Here is a 16,787-nt window from a genome sequence, read left to right on the forward strand (position 1 = left end):
TTGGGAGGCCAAGGCGGGCGGATCACTTGAGGTCAGGAGTTCGAGACCAGCCTGGCCAACATGATGAAACCCTGTTGTCTCTACTAAAAATACAAACATTAGTCAGGCGTGCTGGCACGTGCCTGTAATCCCAGCTACTTGGGAGACTGAGGTAGGAGAATTGCTTGAACTCTGGAGGCAATGGTTGCAGTGGGCCAAGATCGCACCCATTGCACTCCAGCCTGGGCAAAGAAGAGAAACTCCGTCTCAAAAAAAAAAAAAAAAGAAGTGTTGGCTGGGGGTGGTGACTCACACCTGTAATCCCAACACTTTAGGAGGCCAAGGCAAGAGAATCACTTGAGCCTGGAAGGTGAAGGCTGCAGTGAGCCGTGATTGTGCCACTGCACACCAGCTTGGGTGACAGAGTGAAACCCTGTCTCAAAAAAAAAGTGTTTTTTCATCCATTAGGAGTGTTTGGATGAACTCTCTCATGGTGTAATTCCTGAGGGTTGGACTGGCAATGAAGGCTGTGTTCAGGAAGTTTCTTGCCCTGCTTCCTGGACATGCGTTTCTTACCAAAACTCCTGGAGCAATGCATTGGAATCGGACTTCTTATGTAGTACAAATATGGGAAAGCTGGGTAAGAGGCACTGAACCCTACAAGAAATCAAACCTTGGGTGATGAGACTGGAAGGGTAAAGGAAAAACAACACCACTTTGCCTGAGCCTCAGCTGGGTGGTTGCAGGTCAGAGTTCGGAGGTATCAAGACGTTTCAAAGAGAGAAAATTACAGGATCCAGCTTCAACTTATCTTCTCTCTCTGGCTTCAGCACTGCAAAGGATACAAAGGACCTGGTGCGGAGGAAGGGAAGTCTGTGGCCCAGAGTGGCACCTGAAGATGAGCATTTAGCAACTGGGACTCCTCCCTGACACCTGGCCTCCCCCACTCAATGAGCTTTTCCCTGTTGCTCTATGAAGAACATAGATGTGTCCATGAAGGTATTAATTTCCCCGAGGAAAGGTAATAAAGACTGGAATGTACCCAGATATAAAATAAAAGGGAAGGGAAGTGGCAAGTATCTTACCTGGCACACAGTGGGAACATAACCTGAGATTTCTATTTCCCAAGATGGACTGAACATCACAGGCATCAGTAGAAGGCTGAGATGGTCTATTTTGAGGAGTGCTGTATGCGTTCACGTGTGTGTGCGCACGTGCACACCCATACACACACACACACACAGAGATTTTAAAAGACCCAGTAAAGCCGCACCCAGTGGCTCACGCCTGTCATCCTAGCACTTTGGGAGGCTGAGTTGGGAGGATCACTTAAGACCAGGAGTTCAAGACCAGCCTGGGCAACATAGGGAGGCCCTGATTCTACAAAAATTTAAAATATTGATTGGGTATGTTGGCGCATGCCTGTAGTCCCAGCTACTTGGGAGGCTGAGGTGAGACAATCACTTGAGCCTGGCACGTCAAAGTTACAGTGAGCCATGATAGCATCACTACACACCAGCCTAGGTGACAGCAAGACCCTGTCTCAAAAAAAAAAAAAAAAAAAAAAAAAAAAGGCCGGGTGCAGTGGCTCACACCTGTAATCCCAGCACTCTGGGAGGCCAAGGCGGGCGGATCACAAGATCAGGAGTTTGAGACCAGCCTTGCCAATATGGTGAAACCCCATCTCTACTAAACATACAAAAATTAGCCAGGCGTGGTGGTGGGCCTCTGTAGTCCCAGCTACTCGGGAGGCTGAGGCAGGAGAATCGCTTGAACCCAAGACGAGGAGGTTGCAGTGAGCCGAGATCACGCCATTGCACTCTAGCCTGGGTGACAGAGTGAGATTCCGTCTCAAAAATAAAAAATAAAATAAAAAGACCTGGGAGACCCAGACAGAAAGTGGGAGAAAATATACCCTGCTTCAGTGACACCACCCTCAGAGAAACCACCATGGCAAGAGAGCTGGCTCAGGACATCGAGTCCTCAAAACAATGCTTTCACTAGTCTCCTTTAATAAATGAAGAAACCGAGACTCAAGGAGGTAGAAACCTTCTCCAATGTCACCTGGCTTGGGAGACGGGCCCCAAGTTTAAACTCTGCTCAGTTACTGCAGAGCCACTACATTCTACTTCCTGCATTGAGAATGGCTGGGGGACACATGCCCAGAGACCAGCAGAGAGAGAGTGGGAGGCAGAGGCCAGGAAACACAAGGTCAGGCAGGCCAAGATCTGCCCTCCAGGAGATAGTGGCACCCAGAGAGACCACACCATAAAAAGCACAGCAAGGCTGGGTGCAGTGGCTCATGCCTGTAATCCCAGCACTTTCGGGTGGATCACCTGAGGTCGGGAGTTTGAGACCAGCCTGAGCAATATGGTGAAATCCAGTCTCTACTAAAATTACAAAAATTAACCCGGCGTGGTGGCGTGCACCTGTAGTCCCAGCTACTCTGGAGGCTGAGGCAGGAGAATCGCTTGAACCCGGGAGGCGGAGGTTTCAGTGAGTCAAGATCATGCCACTGCACTCTAGCCTGGGCAACGGAGCAAGACTCCATCTAAAAAAAAAACGCACAGTGAGGCGGCTGCCCTAGGCAGTGAGAGTGTCGCCATCCAGCCACCAGGCTGGGGTCCTGACCTCACCATCCACCCTACATGTGACATAGGGCAAGTCACTCAACCTTTCTCTTCCTCAGTTTTCTCACCCTTAAAGTGGGGATTGTGAAAATAAAGTTTACAACACCTAAAACACTTTAAGCTTTAAGACAGATGTGACTATGATCTGAATCACATAACATTTCACAAGTCTACTTCTATTTTTTTGAGACAGAGTCTCGCTCTGTCACCCAGGCTGGAGTGCAGTGGCGCGATCTCAGCTCACTGCAAGCTCCGCCTCCTGGGTTCACGCTGTTCTCCTGCCTCAGCCTCCCGAGTAGCTGGGACTACAGGAGCCTGCCACCACGCCTGGCTAATTTTTTGTGTTTTTAGTAGAGACTGGGTTTCACCGTGTTAGCCAGGATAGTCTCGATCTCCTGACCTCCTGATCCGCCTGCCTCGGCCTCCCAAAGTGCTGGGATTACAGGTGTGAGCCACTGCACCCGGCCTCACAAGTCTATTTCTTAAATTACAGCTTAACTCTGTTTCTCAGTGTGCTTCTTTAATAAATGACAAAAAAGACAAGAGACCATACATCCCCCTTCCAATCACTAATATTTGTTATAAATTGACTGCTTTGGCTGGGTGCAGTGGCTCATACCTGTAATCCCAGCATTTTGGGAGTCTGAGGCAGGAGGATCACTTGGGCCCAGAAGTTTGAGAGCAGCCTGGGCAACATAGTGACACCCTGTCTCTACAAAAAAATAATTAGCCAGGTGCAGTGACTCATGCCTGTAATCCCAGCACCTTGGGAGGTTGAGGCAGGTGGATCACCTGAGGTCAAGAGTTCCAGACCAGCCTGACCAACATGATGAAACCCCATCTCTACTAAAAATACAAAATTACCTAGGCATGGTGGTGCATGCCTGTAATCCCAGCTACTTGGGAGTCTGAGGCAGGAGAATCACTTGAACCCAGGAGGCAGAGGTTGCAGTGAGCTGACATCACTGCCCTCCACACCAGCCTGGGCAACAAGAGTGAAACTCCGTCTCAATAATAATAATAATAATTAATGAATTGCTTCCTTTATTATGCTGTACCTAACTCAGACTGGATGACACTCGAACAGGGACCTTATGACAATTACATCTTCAGCGTAAAATGTTAAACAGTGCTTGTTTCTCCAGCACATATACTAAAATTGGAACAATTCAGAGATTAGCATGGCCCCTGCACAAGGATGACATGCAAATGTTTGAAGCATCCCATATACACACACACACACACACACACACACACGCACACACACACACAGGGTTTCACCCTGTCACTCAGGCTGGAGTGCAGTGGCGAAATCTCAGCTCACTGCAGCCTCTGCCTCCCAGGCTCAAGCTATCCTCCTGCCTCAGCCTCCCAAGTAGCTGGGACCACAGGTGTGCGCCACCACGCCTGGCTAATTTTTTCTATTTTTGGTAGAGATAGGATTTCAACATGTTGTCCAGGCTGATTCCATATGTTTTAATTTAAAAAATGAATAAATTGGCTGAGAGGAGTGGCTCACCACTATAATTCCAGCACTTTGGGAGGCCAAGGCAAGAGGATCACTTGAGACCAAGAGTTCAAGATCAGCCTGGGCAACGTAGTGAGACCTAGCCTTCATTTTTTTTTTTTTTTTTTTTTTTGAGACGGAGTCTCACATGTTCCCCGGACTGGAGTGCAATGGCGTGATCTTGGCTCACTGCAACCTCCATCCACCAGCTTTAAGTGATTCTTCTGCCTCAGCCTTCCGAATAGCTGGGATTACAGGCTCCCGCAACCACGCCCAGCTAATTTTTTGTATTTTTTAGTAGAGACGGGGTTTCACTATGTTGGCTAGGCTGGTCTCAAACTCCTGACCTCGTGATCCTCCCACCTCGGCCTCCCAATGTGCTGGGATTACAGGTGTGAGCCACCACCCCCAGCCTGACTCAGCCTTCATTTTATATACAAATATTTAAATTTCCTTCCTTCCTTCCTTCCTTCCTTCCTTCCTTCCTTCCTTCCTTCCTTCCTTCCTTCCTTCCTTCCTTTCTTCTCTTTCCCTCTCTGGCCCAGGCTACAATCTACTCGGTTTGCTGCCGCCCGCGCCGCGGACTGCCTGGGACTGCCGGCGGGCGCGACTACTCCCTGCCTTTTCTCCTTTCGCTGCACGCACGCGTTCGCCATCTTGGCCACGCTGGTCGCCAGCTCCTGACGCCGAGTGCTCTGCCCGCCTCAGCCTCCCGAGGTACTGGGACTACAGACGGAGTCTCGCTCACCCAGTGCTCGGTGTTGCCCGGGCTGGAGTGCGGTGGCATGGTCTGGCCTCGCGGCAGCCTCTGCCCCCCAGCCGCCTGCCTTGGCCTACCAGGGTGCTGGGATTGCAGCCCCTGCCCGGCCGCCGCCCCATCTGGGAGGTGGGGAGCGCCTCTGCCCGGCCGCCCCGTCTGGGAAGTGAGGAGCGCCTCTGCCCGGGCGCCCCATCCGGGAAGAAGTGAGGAGTGCCTCTACCCGGCCGCCCCATCCGGGAAGAAGTGAGGAGCGCCTCTGCCCGGCCACCCATCGTCTGGGAAGTGAGGAGCGCCTCTGCCCGGCCACCCACCGTCTGGGAAGTGAGGAGCGCCTCTGCCCAGCCGCCCCGTCTGGGAAGTAAGGAGCGCCTCTGCCCGGCCGCCCCGTCCGGGAAGCGAGGAGTGCCTCTGCCCGGCCGCCCCGTCTGGGAAGTGAGCAGCGCCTCTGCCCCCGTCCGGGAAGAAGTGAGGAGCGCCTCTGCCCGGGCGCCCCGTCCGGGAAGAAGTGAGGAGCGCCTCTGCCCGGCCGCCCCGCCCGGGAAGAAGTGAGGAGCGCCTCTGCCCGGCCGCCCCGCCCGGGAAGAAGTGAGGAGCGCCTCTGCCCGGCCGCCCCGCCCGGGAAGAAGTGAGGAGCGCCTCTGCCCGGCCGCCCCGCCCGGGAAGAAGTGAGGAGCGCCTCTGCCCGGCCGCCCCGCCCGGGAAGAAGTGAGGAGCGCCTCTGCCCGGCCGCCCCGCCCGGGAAGAAGTGAGGAGCGCCTCTGCCCGGGCGCCCCGCCCGGGAAGAAGTGAGGAGCGCCTCTGCCCGGGCGCCCCGCCCGGGAAGAAGTGAGGAGCGCCTCTGCCCGGCCGCCCCGTCCGGGAAGAAGTGAGGAGCGCCTCTGCCCGGCCGCCCCGTCTGGGAAGAAGTGAGGAGCGCCTCTGCCCGGCCGCCCCGTCGGGAAGAAGTGAGGAGCGCCTATGCCCGGCCGCCCCGTCCGGGAAGAAGTGAGGAGCGCCTATGCCCGGCCGCCCCGTCCGGGAAGAAGTGAGGAGCGCCTCTGCCCGGCCACCCCGTCTGGGAAGTGAGGAGCGCCTCTGCCCCGCCTCCCCGTCCGGGAGGTGAGGAGCGCCTCTGCCCGGCCGCCCCGTCTGGGAGAAAGTGAGGAGCGCCTCTGCCCGGCCGCCCCGTCCGGGAAGAAGTGAGGAGCGCCTCTGCCCGGCCGCCCCGTCTCGGAAGAAATGAGGAGCGCCTCTGCCCGGCCGCCCCGTCTCGGAAGAAATGAGGAGCGCCTCTGCCCGGCCGCCTCGTCTGGGAAGAAGTGAGGAGCGCCTCTGCCCGGCCGCCCCGTCCGGGAAGAAGTGAGTAGCGCCTCTGCCCGGCCGCCCCGTCTGGGAAGTGAGGAGCGCCTCTGCCCGGCCACCCCGTCCGGGAAGAAATGAGGAGCGCCTCTGCCCGGGCGCCCCATCCGGGAAGAAGTGAGGAGCGCCTCTACCCGGCCGCCCCATCCGGGAAGAAGTGAGGAGCGCCTCTGCCCGGCCACCCATCGTCTGGGAAGTGAGGAGCGCCTCTGCCCGGCCACCCACCGTCTGGGAAGTGAGGAGCGCCTCTGCCCGGCCGCCCCGTCTGGGAAGTAAGGAGCGGCTCTGCCCGGCCGCCCCGTCCGGGAAGTGAGGAGTGCCTCTGCCCGGCCGCCCCGTCTGGGAAGTGAGCAGCGCCTCTGCCCCCGTCCGGGAAGAAGTGAGGAGCGCCTCTGCCCGGGCGCCCCGTCCGGGAAGAAGTGAGGAGCGCCTCTGCCCGGCCGCCCTGTCCGGGAAGAAGTGAGGAGCGCCTCTGCCCGGCCGCCCCGTCGGGAAGAAGTGAGGAGCGCCTCTGCCCGGCCGCCCCGTCCGGGAAGAAGTGAGGAGCGCCTCTGCCCGGCCGCCCCGTCCGGGAAGAAGTGAGGAGCGCCTCTGCCCGGCCGCCCCGTTCGGGAAGAAGTGAGGAGCGCCTCTGCCCGGCCGCCCCGTCGGGAAGAAGTGAGGAGCGCCTATGCCCGGCCGCCCCGTCCGGGAAGAAGTGAGGAGCGCCTCTGCCCAGCCGCCCCGTCTGGGAGGTGAGGAGCGCCTCTGCCCGGCTACCCATCGTCTGGGAGGTGAGGAGCGCCTCTGCCCGGCCGCCCATCGTCTGGGAGGTGAGGAGCGCCTCTGCCCGGCCACCCATCGTCTGGGAGCTGAGGAGCGCCTCTGCCCGGCCACCCATCGTCTGGAAAGTGAGGAGCGCCTCTGCCCGGCTGCCCCATCTGGGAAGTGAGGAGCGCCTCTGCCCGGCCACCCATTGTCTGGGAAGTGAGGAGTGCCTCTGCCCGGCCGCCCCGTCCGGGAAGAAGTGAGGAGCGCCTCTGCCCGGCCACCCATCGTCTGGGAAGTGAGGAGCGCCTCTGCCCGGCCACCTATCGTCTGGGAAGAAGTGAGGAGCGTCTCTGCCTTCCCGCCCCGTCTGGGAAGTGAGGAGCTCCTCTGCCCGGCCGCCCCGTGTCTGGGTAGAAGTGAGGAGCTCCTCTGCCTGGCCGCTCCGTCTGGGAGGTCTGCCACGGAGGCCAGAAGCAATGTGGGGGCTGGACGTGGTGGTTCACGCCTGTGGTCCCGGCACTCTGGGGGGCGAGGCGGGTTGATCACTTCGGGCTAGGAGTTCAAGACCAGTCTGGCCAACTTGGCGAAACATGAAGAATACAACAGACAGACCAACCAACCAACTCAGTGACAACAAAACAGGTCTACCCTGGAGTCATACTCTAATTTTTTCTATTTTCCTCCCTTTCTGATCCGTTATCCCACTTTCTTTTTCTTCCTCTTCCTTCTCCCTCTTCTTTGTCAAATAGAGGATTGAGTTATTATCACTGATCCATATAAAGTCCCTCTCTCATTTATTTTAACTCCCACCCCCCATTTCTATTCCCCGACTTTCCATGTGCAACCTTCCTAATATGTTTGATACGCATCTTTTTGTTTGTATGTATTTTTGGAAAATGTTTATTGTTTTTGTATGCAAAAAAAATTAATAAAAAAAAAGATATAACAATTGTAAATGCATATGTACCTAATAACAGAGCCTCAAAATACATGAAGCAAAACCTGACAGAATTGAGGAAGAAATAGACAATTCAGTAATAGTTGGAGAGAGCTTGTATATAGTTGAACAGGTGGAGATTCCCAGAGGATGGCATGCTCAGGGAGGGCATGGAAGCCCCACACCCCATGCCTATATCTCACTCTATGTATCTCTTCATCTGTATCCTTTACAATATCCTTTATAATAAACATAAGTAAATATTTCCCTGAAAAAAAAAAAAAAAAAAAAAACAAATATTTAAATTTTAAATAAATAAAGTGTTAAATAGACCTTCCTCCTAAAGAAAGACTACCTCAACTGATCAGATCTTTTTTTTTTTTTGAGATGGAGTTTCGCTTTTGTTGCCCAGGCTGGAGTGCAATGGCGTAATCTTGGTTCACTGCAACCTCTGCCTCCTAGGTTCAAGCAATTCTCCTGCTTCAGCCTCCCAAATAGCTGGGATTACAGGCATGCACCACCATGCCCAGCTAATTTTATATTTTTAGTAGAGACAGGGTTTCTCCATGTTGGTCAGGCTGGTCTCGAACTCCCGACCTCAGGTGATCCACCTGCCTCGGCCTCCTAAAGTGCTGGGATTACAGATGTGAGCCACCACACTCGGCCCAGATCATTATAACTATACATTAAACCTTACATTTTAAAAAGTTAAAATTCAGCCAGGGGCAGTGGGTTGCTCACATCTGTAATCCCAACACTTTAGGCAGCCAAGGTGAGTGAATCACTAGAGCCCAGAAGTTTGAGACCAGCCTGGGCAACATGGCAAAACTCTGTCTCTACCAAAAAAAATACAAAAATTAGCCTGGAGTGGTGGTGTGCACTTGTAGTCCCAGCTACTCAGGAGGGTGAGGCAGGAGAATTGTTTGTGCCCAGAAGGTCGAGGCTGCAGAGAGCCATGACTGTATCATTGTACTTCAGCCTGGGTGACAGAGGGAGACACTGTCTCAAAAAAGATTAAAAAAACAGTTAACATCCTATTAAATGTTCCTAAACTGTGTCTATATAAATGATCCCAGGCCGGTCACAGTGGCTCATGCCTGTAATCCCAGCACTTTCGGAGTCCGAGGCAGGTGGATTACTTGAGGTCAGGAGTTTGAGACCAGCCTGGCCAATGTAGTGAAACCCTGTCTCTACTAAAAATACAAAAAATTAGCTGGGCATGGAGGCTCGGGCCTGTAATCTCAGCTACTCAGGAGGCTGAGGCACAAGAATCATTTGAACCCAAAAGGCGGAGGTTATAGTGAGCAGAGATCGTGCCACTGCACTCTAGCTTGGGCAACAGAATGAGACTCTGTCTCAACAGAATGAGACTCTGTCTCAAAAAAATAAAAATAAAATAAATGATCCCAAACTTCTACGTTTTACTTATTTATTGTGAGACAGGGTCTCCCTCTGTCACCCAGGCTGGAGTGCAGTGGTGCTTTCTGGGCTCACTGCAGCCTTGACCTCCCATGCTGAAGCAATCCTCCCACCTCTGCTGGAGTGTAGGTGTGTGCCACCACGCCAGGCTGTTTGTTCTATTATTTTGTAGAGATGGGGTCTCACTATGTTGCCCGGACTGGTCTCAAACTCCTGGGCTCAAGTGATCTGCCCACCTTGGCCTCCCAGAGTGTCAGGATTTAACCCCCACACCCCACCGAGACTTTAAAACTCTGACTTCCATTCTTCTCTTTTTTTCTTTTTTAAGATGGAGTCTCACTCTGTCGCTGAGGCTGGAGTGCAGTGGCACGATCTCAGCTCACTGCAACCTCCACCTCCCAGGTTCAAGCGATTCTTGTGCCTCAGTTTCCCAAGTAGCTGGGACTACAGGAGTGCACCACCACGCCCGGCTAATTTTTGTATTTGTAGTAGAGACGGGGTTTCACCATGTTGGCCAGGCTGGTCTTGAACTCCTGATCTCATGTTCTGCCTGCCTCAGCCTCCCAAAGTGCTGGGATCACAGGCATGAGCCACCGCCCCCAGCCAAGACTTCCATTCTTTACAATCCATACTTCCTGAGCAGGCAATCCTTAACCTGTACACTTAAATAAACTCCTTTAAAACTAAAATCTAGGCCGGGCGTGGTGGCTCACGCCTGTAATCCCAGCACTTTGGGAGGCAGAGGCAGGCGGATCATGAGGTCAGGAGATCGAGACCATCCTGGCTAACGCGGTGAAACCCTGTCTCTACTAAAAATACAAAAAATTAGGCCGGGCGCGGTGGCTCACACTTGTAATCCCAGCACTTTGGGAGGCCGCGGCGGGCGGATCACGAGGTCAGGAGATCGAGACCACGGTGAAACCCCGTCTCTACTAAAAATACAAAAAAAAAAAAAAAAAAATTAGCCGGGCTTGGTGGCGGGCGCCTGTAGTCCCATCTACTTGGGAGGCTGAGGCAGGAGAATGGTGTGAATCCGGGAGGCGGAGCTTGCAGTGAGCCGAGATGGTGCCACTGCACTCCAGCCTGGGTGACAAAGCGAGACTCTGTCTCAAAAAAAAAAAAAAAACTAAAATCTGACCTGTTTGACTATTGTAGATTGGCAGGCTAATGAGAGTATGAACTTCCAAGGACTTCTGTGAGGGCTAAGTGCAGTCATATATGCAATGAGCTCAAGTAAACAGCTGCCCGAGGAAACACCTGGACACCTCCTCTGTGCTAAGCCCCATGCAGCGTGCACACAGACACAGGCCCGCCCCAGCCTCCCAAAGTGCTGGGATTACAGGCGCAAGCCGCCTTTCCCAGCCAATATTTTATATTTTTACACAAGTGACAGCATCCTATTCAGACTGCCCTATACTTTTTTTCCACTTAAAAGTATGTCTGGGCCAGACATAGTGTCTCATGCCTGTAATCCCAGCACTTTGGGAGGCCGAGGCGCGTGGATCGCCTGAGGTCAGGAGTTCGAGACCAGCCTGCTCAACATAGCGAAATCCCATCTCTACTAAAAATACAAAAATTAGCTGGGCACAGTGGTGTGTGCCCGTAATCCCAGCTACTCGAGAGGCTGAGACAGAATTGCTTGAACCTGGGAGGTGGAGGTTGTGGTGTGCCAAGATCGAGCCACTGCACTCCAGCTTGGGCGACAGAGCGAGATTCCGGCTCAAAAACAAACAAACAAACAAACAAACAAACAAACAAACTAAACCGTCATTGCCTTCCCCAGCCCTCCCAGCCCAGAGACCCCCGTCCCTTGTCAGCCATCCCCTCTTAGCTTCTGGACAGGGACAAGTGTCCCTTATTTGGAAAAGAATTAAGGAGGGGTAACAGCAGACTAGGGAGCCTGGGGTCTTCCGCACGCCTGTGTGGGGTGAGTTTGGCCCCCAGCAACAAGGCAGGCCTGAGGTCCGCAGAGGGAGGCAGCCCACTCCTCAGCCGGGGGCGGCTATCCTCCTCCTGGCCCCATCCCTCACCTGTGGGGGAGGCTAAGTGGGTGTCAGGGCCCTGTCAGAGGGTGAGCCACCCCTGGGGGTGCCCATCGGCCACCAGCCTCCCTTCATTAGACACCCAGCGCAAGTGACAGCAGTGGCATGGCACCACTGAGCACAGGGAGCCTCAAGGTCAGTGCCTGGCTCCTGGTATCCTCCGCGGTCCCCAGGACACCCTCACACAGAGGTCCCAGAACCCCGACAGCTGGCACAAGAGCCCAGAAACACCCTGCCCAGCACCCTCCGGGTCCCTCTTTTAGGATCTGGGTGAGCTAAAGAAGCCAAAAGAAAGGCTGGGCGCGGTGGCTCATGCCTGTAATCCTAGCACTTTGGGAGGCCGAGGTGGGCGGATTGCCTGAGCTCAGGAGTTGGAGACCAGCCTGGGCAACACGTTGAAACCCCATCTCTACTAAAATACAAAAGAAATTAGCCAGGCATGGTGGGGTGCACCTGTAGTCCCAGCTACTCGGGAGCCTGAGGCAGGAGAATTCCTTGAACCCGGGAGGCAGAGGTTGCAGTGAGCTGAGATTGCACCACTGCACTCCAGCCCGGGTGACAGATTGAGACTCCGTCTCAAAAAAAGAAAAAAAAAAAAAAGAAGCCAAAAGAGGGTCTTCGGCACAGCCCGCCCCTCCCCTACAGCCCTGGGTGTGGCAGGGAGCCCGACCAGTTCCCTCCAGCCTGCGTCATGGAGCCCTGGGCGTGGCTGCAGGGTTTAAAGAGCTGACCCACCTGCCCAGCAGCCTCCTCAGATCCGTTCTCTGCGTTGCCAGCTCAGGTGAGCCCTTGCCAAGGTGACCTCGCAGGTGAGCAGGCGTCCACTTTGGGGCTGCTGGGTGAAGGGGGTGGGTGCCCAAGAATTCTGAGTAATGAGGAGCCTGTTGAGGGGTCTGAGGACAGATATGGCTACAGCAGCCGCTTGAAGGCCTCCTGCTTTGCACCCACTGTCATATGGATGGTGAGTTGGGGGCTGGAGGAAACAGAAGCTAGCCCTTGGCTAAAGAATATAGGAGCTGGTGGGGTGCACCTCTGGTCCCAACTGCTTGAGATACTCAGGTGAGGAGATCACCTGAGCCAAGAGAGTTCAAGGCTGTGGTGAGCCGAGATCACGCCACTGCTCTCCATCCTGGGTAACAGAGCAAGACCCTGTCTCCAAAAAAAAAAAAAAAAAGTAATAATAATAATAATAATAAAATAAAAAATGTGGCCTAGAGTTGAGACCCTCATATTCCAGGAACTCCAGGTTGGTGAAGGTAGAGAGAGACCAGTGAAGGCTGGGGGAAGCCAGCTTTGGAGACTGCTCCTAGCCCAAGAACCGATGTTCAGAAGCAGTGCCTAGCAGTCTCTCCCTCCAGTGCCTCCCTCCTGCTGCAGAAGGACTGTGTGTTTATTTATGGATGTATTTATTTATTTATTTTGAGATGGAGTCTCACTCTGTTGCCCAGGCTGGAGTGTAGTGGCAAGATCTCGGCTCACTGCAACCTCCATCTTCCAGGTTCAAGCGATTCTCCTGCCTCAGCTTCCCAAGTAGCTGGGAATACAGGTGCCTGTCACCACACCCAGCTAATTTTTGTATTTTTAGTATAGATGGGGTTTTGCCATGTTGGCCAGGCTGATCTTGAACTCCTGACCTCAGGTGATCCACTTGCCTCAGCCTCCCAAAGTGCTGGGATTATAGGTGTGAGCCACTGCGCCCAGCCTATGGATGTATTTATTGTAACAGGTTTTTAGTGCTTACTGTGTGCTAGGCATGGTTCTTAGGCTTGACAAACAGTAGTTCACATAATTCCATCGCTATAACCTTATGAGGTTGCTACTATTCTGATGATCCTCCTTTTACAGGACACTGGTGAAGGAGCAGTGAGGAACCTGCAGAGTCACACAGCTGGTAAATTGCTGAGAAGGGACCCAGCCCAGACAGCTGGCCCTGGATCTATGATCTCATCAGGAGGCCAGAGCTGGGTACAGCAGATGATGACAATGGCTTCAGTATTGAAAACTTGACCACACTAGGCTAACAATATGCAGAGGGCTGGGAGGGGGCCTGCGCTCAAAGACTCAGCCTCCCCAAGCACAAGTAAATGGGGTCCTGGCTACTTCCAACCTGAGGGAGAAATGTCATACTACAGGATATCTATACTCTGAGAGCAGAATCTGGGTCTGCTGGAGCAGGGTCCCCTGCCAGGGCTGGCAGGGGAGGTCCTGGCTGCTGCAGTCGCCTCATCCCAGGACTCAGCGCTCCCTCCCTCCTCTGCACCCTTGCTTTTGTGGAGGCTCTCTGGGAATTCAGACTGAGGGTGCTGGACTCTGGCCACCCCAGGCCCAGACCTTTGGGTACAATAGCCTGGGGCCTGATAACAATGCCCTTTGTGTGGGGTTAGGAAGGCAGGCTCCAGACCCTGACTTAGAATAGCAGCCACCTGACCCTGGGCATCTGATTACACCTCTCTAAGCTCCATTTTTTTTTTTTCTTCTCTGAAATAAAGACAATAATAGTATCTTCCTCATGGGGAGGAGTAGGCGGTGGGTTTGTCGCATGGATTTTAACAACACCTTCTACAGCACTTACTCTGTGCAGGCACAGTTTTGAGCTCTTAGCTTGTGCTTACTCAATCCACACAACTCCCCTAGGCCATCACCATCTCTAGATGAGAAGACAGAAAGTAGTTACTTTCCCAAGATCGCCCCACAAGCAAGTGTATCCTTGGGGTTTGTACACCTACTTTCACCACGGGGCTCTGCCTGCCCCCACCCCCTCTAGCTGACCAAGTGAGCTGTGAGCCTGGAGCAGATCCGTGGGCTACAGACCCCAGCCCCAGTGCCTCTGCCCCTGCAGCCCTGCCCCTCGAACTGTGACATGGAGAGAGTGACCCTGGCCCTTCTCCTACTGGCAGGTGAGTCCTACCAGTCTCCTGGGACCCTCTTGCATTCACCCCACCCACAAAGGTAGCAAAAGCCAGACAACATCTCCCAAAGGGAGTCTGGTGTTCAATCAGCATGCTTTATTCAAACTGCCAATTTAGAGAGAAACATGAAGGAAAGGACAGTACAGGTAGGATGAGAATATTGCAAAAAGGTCCTAATAGCTCCAGAGGAATTCAACCTGGAAAACATTAACCACCTGTGGCTTGAAGACAAAAGCCGGGTGGCACAGTGGCTCAGGCCTGTAATCCCAGTGCTTTGGGAGGCCAAGGGGGGAGGATCACTTGAGCCTGGGAGGTTGAGGTTGCAGTGAGCTAGGATTGCACCATTGCACTCCAGCCTGGGTGACAGAGAGAGGTTCTGACTCAAAAAAAAGACAAGCACTCCCTGTTTCTTCAGGGGTCAGAGACGTAACAAACCATCCCAGTCAGCATGCACACAGGAGCATCAGGAAGCCTGGGACAGCAGGGCTTGGGTGGGTCCAAACCCTGAGGCTGTGTGGGGCTGGGGAGGGCATGAGGAAGGGAACTGGTGGCTCCAGGGTCACCCCACAACCTCCGGGCTGGGGTCCTGCTGCCTGGCTCACTTGGACACCAGTGTCATGAATTCCCACCCATTTTCTCTGCTCCTCCCACACAGGCCTGACTGCCTTGGAAGCCAATGACCCATTTGGTGAGTGAGGCCCCCCAAACAGCCTGCCCACTCTGCCCTCATCTCCCCTCTGACACCCACATCCTGTATCCTGGTTCTGGTTCTGAAGTCTTTTTCCCTCATTTTTTCTAGCCAATAAAGACGATCCCTTCTACTATGGTAAGACCTGATATTCCCACCCCCACCCTGCCCTTGCCTATCCTGGACCTCCTTGCCAGACAAGTTGGTGAGGAGTGGTGTGGACCCAGTGCAGACAAAGTGGGATGGGGGATTAAACCTGGTCTCTGTGAGAGTGTCGCTCCAACAAGGGGAGGGTGGCCACAGGATGCTTAGGAACCCTCCTGGAGAAGGGCTGGTGCCTGGGCGGTTAGGCCCCTGATACATCACCCCTGCCCTCTTGCCTTCACTCACCCTCACCCTCCCCTTCCCTAGTCCCCAGCCCTTAGGGGGTCCTCCTCTCCTCCTTTCCCCTGGGCCTCAGCTCCAGGACAGCTTTCCTTGATCATCCTTCAAAGCCCCTTCTTTGTGCACGTCCACTTCTTTTTTTTGAGACAGATTCTGACTGTCGCCCAGGCCGGAGTGCAGTGGCATGATCTCGGCTCACTGCAACCTCCACCTCCCAGGTTCACGCAATTCTCCTGTCTCAGCCTCCCGAGTAGCTGGGACTACAGGCGCCTGCCGCCACGCCTAGCTAATTTTTGTATTTTTAGTAGAGATGGGGTTTCACCATATTGGTCACGCTGGTCTCGAACTTCTGACCTCAGGTGATCTGCCCGCCTTGGCATCCCAAAGTGCTGAGATTACAGGTGTGAGCCATCGCACCCAGCCTCACTTTTTTTCTTCTTAGTGTTTCCCCACCAGACATAGAATGATGCCTCTGTTGCTGGCTTGTCTTTATGTATATGGCAGTGGCTGGCACAAGCAGGGGCTCACGAATGTCTTTTGAACGAATGAGTGAGGCCCCAGGCTGGTGCAAGCTCACTCTCTGTACCCACACCAGACTGGAAAAACCTGCAGCTGAGCGGACTGATCTGCGGAGGGCTTCTGGCCATTGCTGGGATCGTGGCAGTTCTGAGTGAGTGGCAGGACAGGTGGGGCTGGCAGACAGGGTGGGGCTGGTGGACAGGGTGGGGCAGAAAGAGAGAGTGCTCTCATTCCAGCACTGACCCTGGTGCTGACCCCTCTCTCCCTCCCAGGTGGCAAATGCAAATGCAAGAGCAGCCAGAAGCAGCACAGGTGAGCCCGACCCTATGGTGCTCTCCTCCTTCAGGGCAGAACTATGGGGCGACAGTCCTGACCTGGAGAGTGAACAGCGTCCTGGCCACTCGCTGGGCTTGCAGCCGGCTTTGTTATTCAGATAGTCAACCCTGAAGGGCCCCAGTCAGAGAAAACTCTGACCTCAGTATTGTGGGAAGTGACCAATGAAGGAGAGCAAGGAGGTGCACTCCTGGGGCCGGGCAGCAAGAGTCTTGGATGTAGGGGAGAAGGTCCTCCAGGCTAACCTGATACTACTACTCTGATGCTCTGATGCGGTCCTTTCTCTAGTCCTGTACCTGAGAAAGCCATCCCACTCATCACTCCAGGTGAGACGGGCTTTCAAGGGCTGAGGGGATATCTGTGTAAGGACTGTGTCTGATGGCCTGCTCGCCACTCTCTGCAGGCTCTGCCACTACTTGCTGAGCACAGGACCAGCCTCCAGGGATGGCCTGAAGCCTAACACTGACCCCCAGCACCTCCTCCCCTGGGAGGCCTTATCCTCAAGGAAGGACTTCTCTCCAAGGGCAGGCTGTTAGGCCCCCTCCCGATCAGGAGGCTTCTTTATGAATTAAACTCGCTCCACCAGCCCCTC

The 16,787-nt window shown here is 54.3% G+C and overlaps 1 protein-coding gene and 1 non-coding gene across 3 annotated transcripts; both read left to right on the forward strand.

Annotated features, from left to right (window-relative positions):
- Positions 1 to 3,738: 3,738 nt before the first annotated feature.
- LOC129481383 (U6 spliceosomal RNA) lies at positions 3,739 to 3,842 on the forward strand. The gene has a single exon (XR_008657391.1). It is a non-coding gene; the product is annotated as a U6 spliceosomal RNA (small nuclear RNA).
- An 8,267-nt stretch (positions 3,843 to 12,109) lies between these two features.
- On the forward strand, positions 12,110 to 16,787 carry FXYD4 (FXYD domain containing ion transport regulator 4). Of its 2 annotated transcripts, none has more exons than XM_055275255.1 (9): positions 12,110 to 12,171; positions 13,208 to 13,253; positions 13,997 to 14,259; positions 14,927 to 14,959; positions 15,071 to 15,097; positions 15,939 to 16,013; positions 16,135 to 16,174; positions 16,484 to 16,521; positions 16,599 to 16,787. In XM_055275255.1, the coding sequence occupies exons 3-9, from the start codon at positions 14,223 to 14,225 to the stop codon at positions 16,616 to 16,618; spliced, it is 270 nt and encodes an 89-aa protein (XP_055131230.1). In that variant the 5' UTR covers positions 12,110 to 12,171; positions 13,208 to 13,253; positions 13,997 to 14,222; the 3' UTR covers positions 16,619 to 16,787. The 2 variants fall into 2 exon arrangements, with proteins under 2 accessions (XP_055131230.1, XP_055131231.1); XM_055275256.1 differs by having other exon boundaries at positions 12,118 to 12,171; positions 14,127 to 14,259.

Source organism: Symphalangus syndactylus, chromosome 4 (genome assembly GCF_028878055.3).
Source record: "Symphalangus syndactylus isolate Jambi chromosome 4, NHGRI_mSymSyn1-v2.1_pri, whole genome shotgun sequence".
Lineage (NCBI taxonomy): Eukaryota > Metazoa > Chordata > Mammalia > Primates > Hylobatidae > Symphalangus > Symphalangus syndactylus.

What these genes read in the sequence shown, in the direction of transcription:
- FXYD4 (XM_055275255.1), top strand. Translation starts at nt 14,223, where the DNA reads ATGGAGAGAGTGACCCTGGCCCTTCTCCTACTGGCAG. An exon ending in GGCCCTTCTCCTACTGGCAG is followed by an intron (nt 14,260 to 14,926) that starts GTGAGTCCTACC and finishes CCTCCCACACAG; the next exon opens with GCCTGACTGCCTTGGAAGCC. An exon ending in AGCAGCCAGAAGCAGCACAG is followed by an intron (nt 16,175 to 16,483) that starts GTGAGCCCGACC and finishes TCCTTTCTCTAG; the next exon opens with TCCTGTACCTGAGAAAGCCA.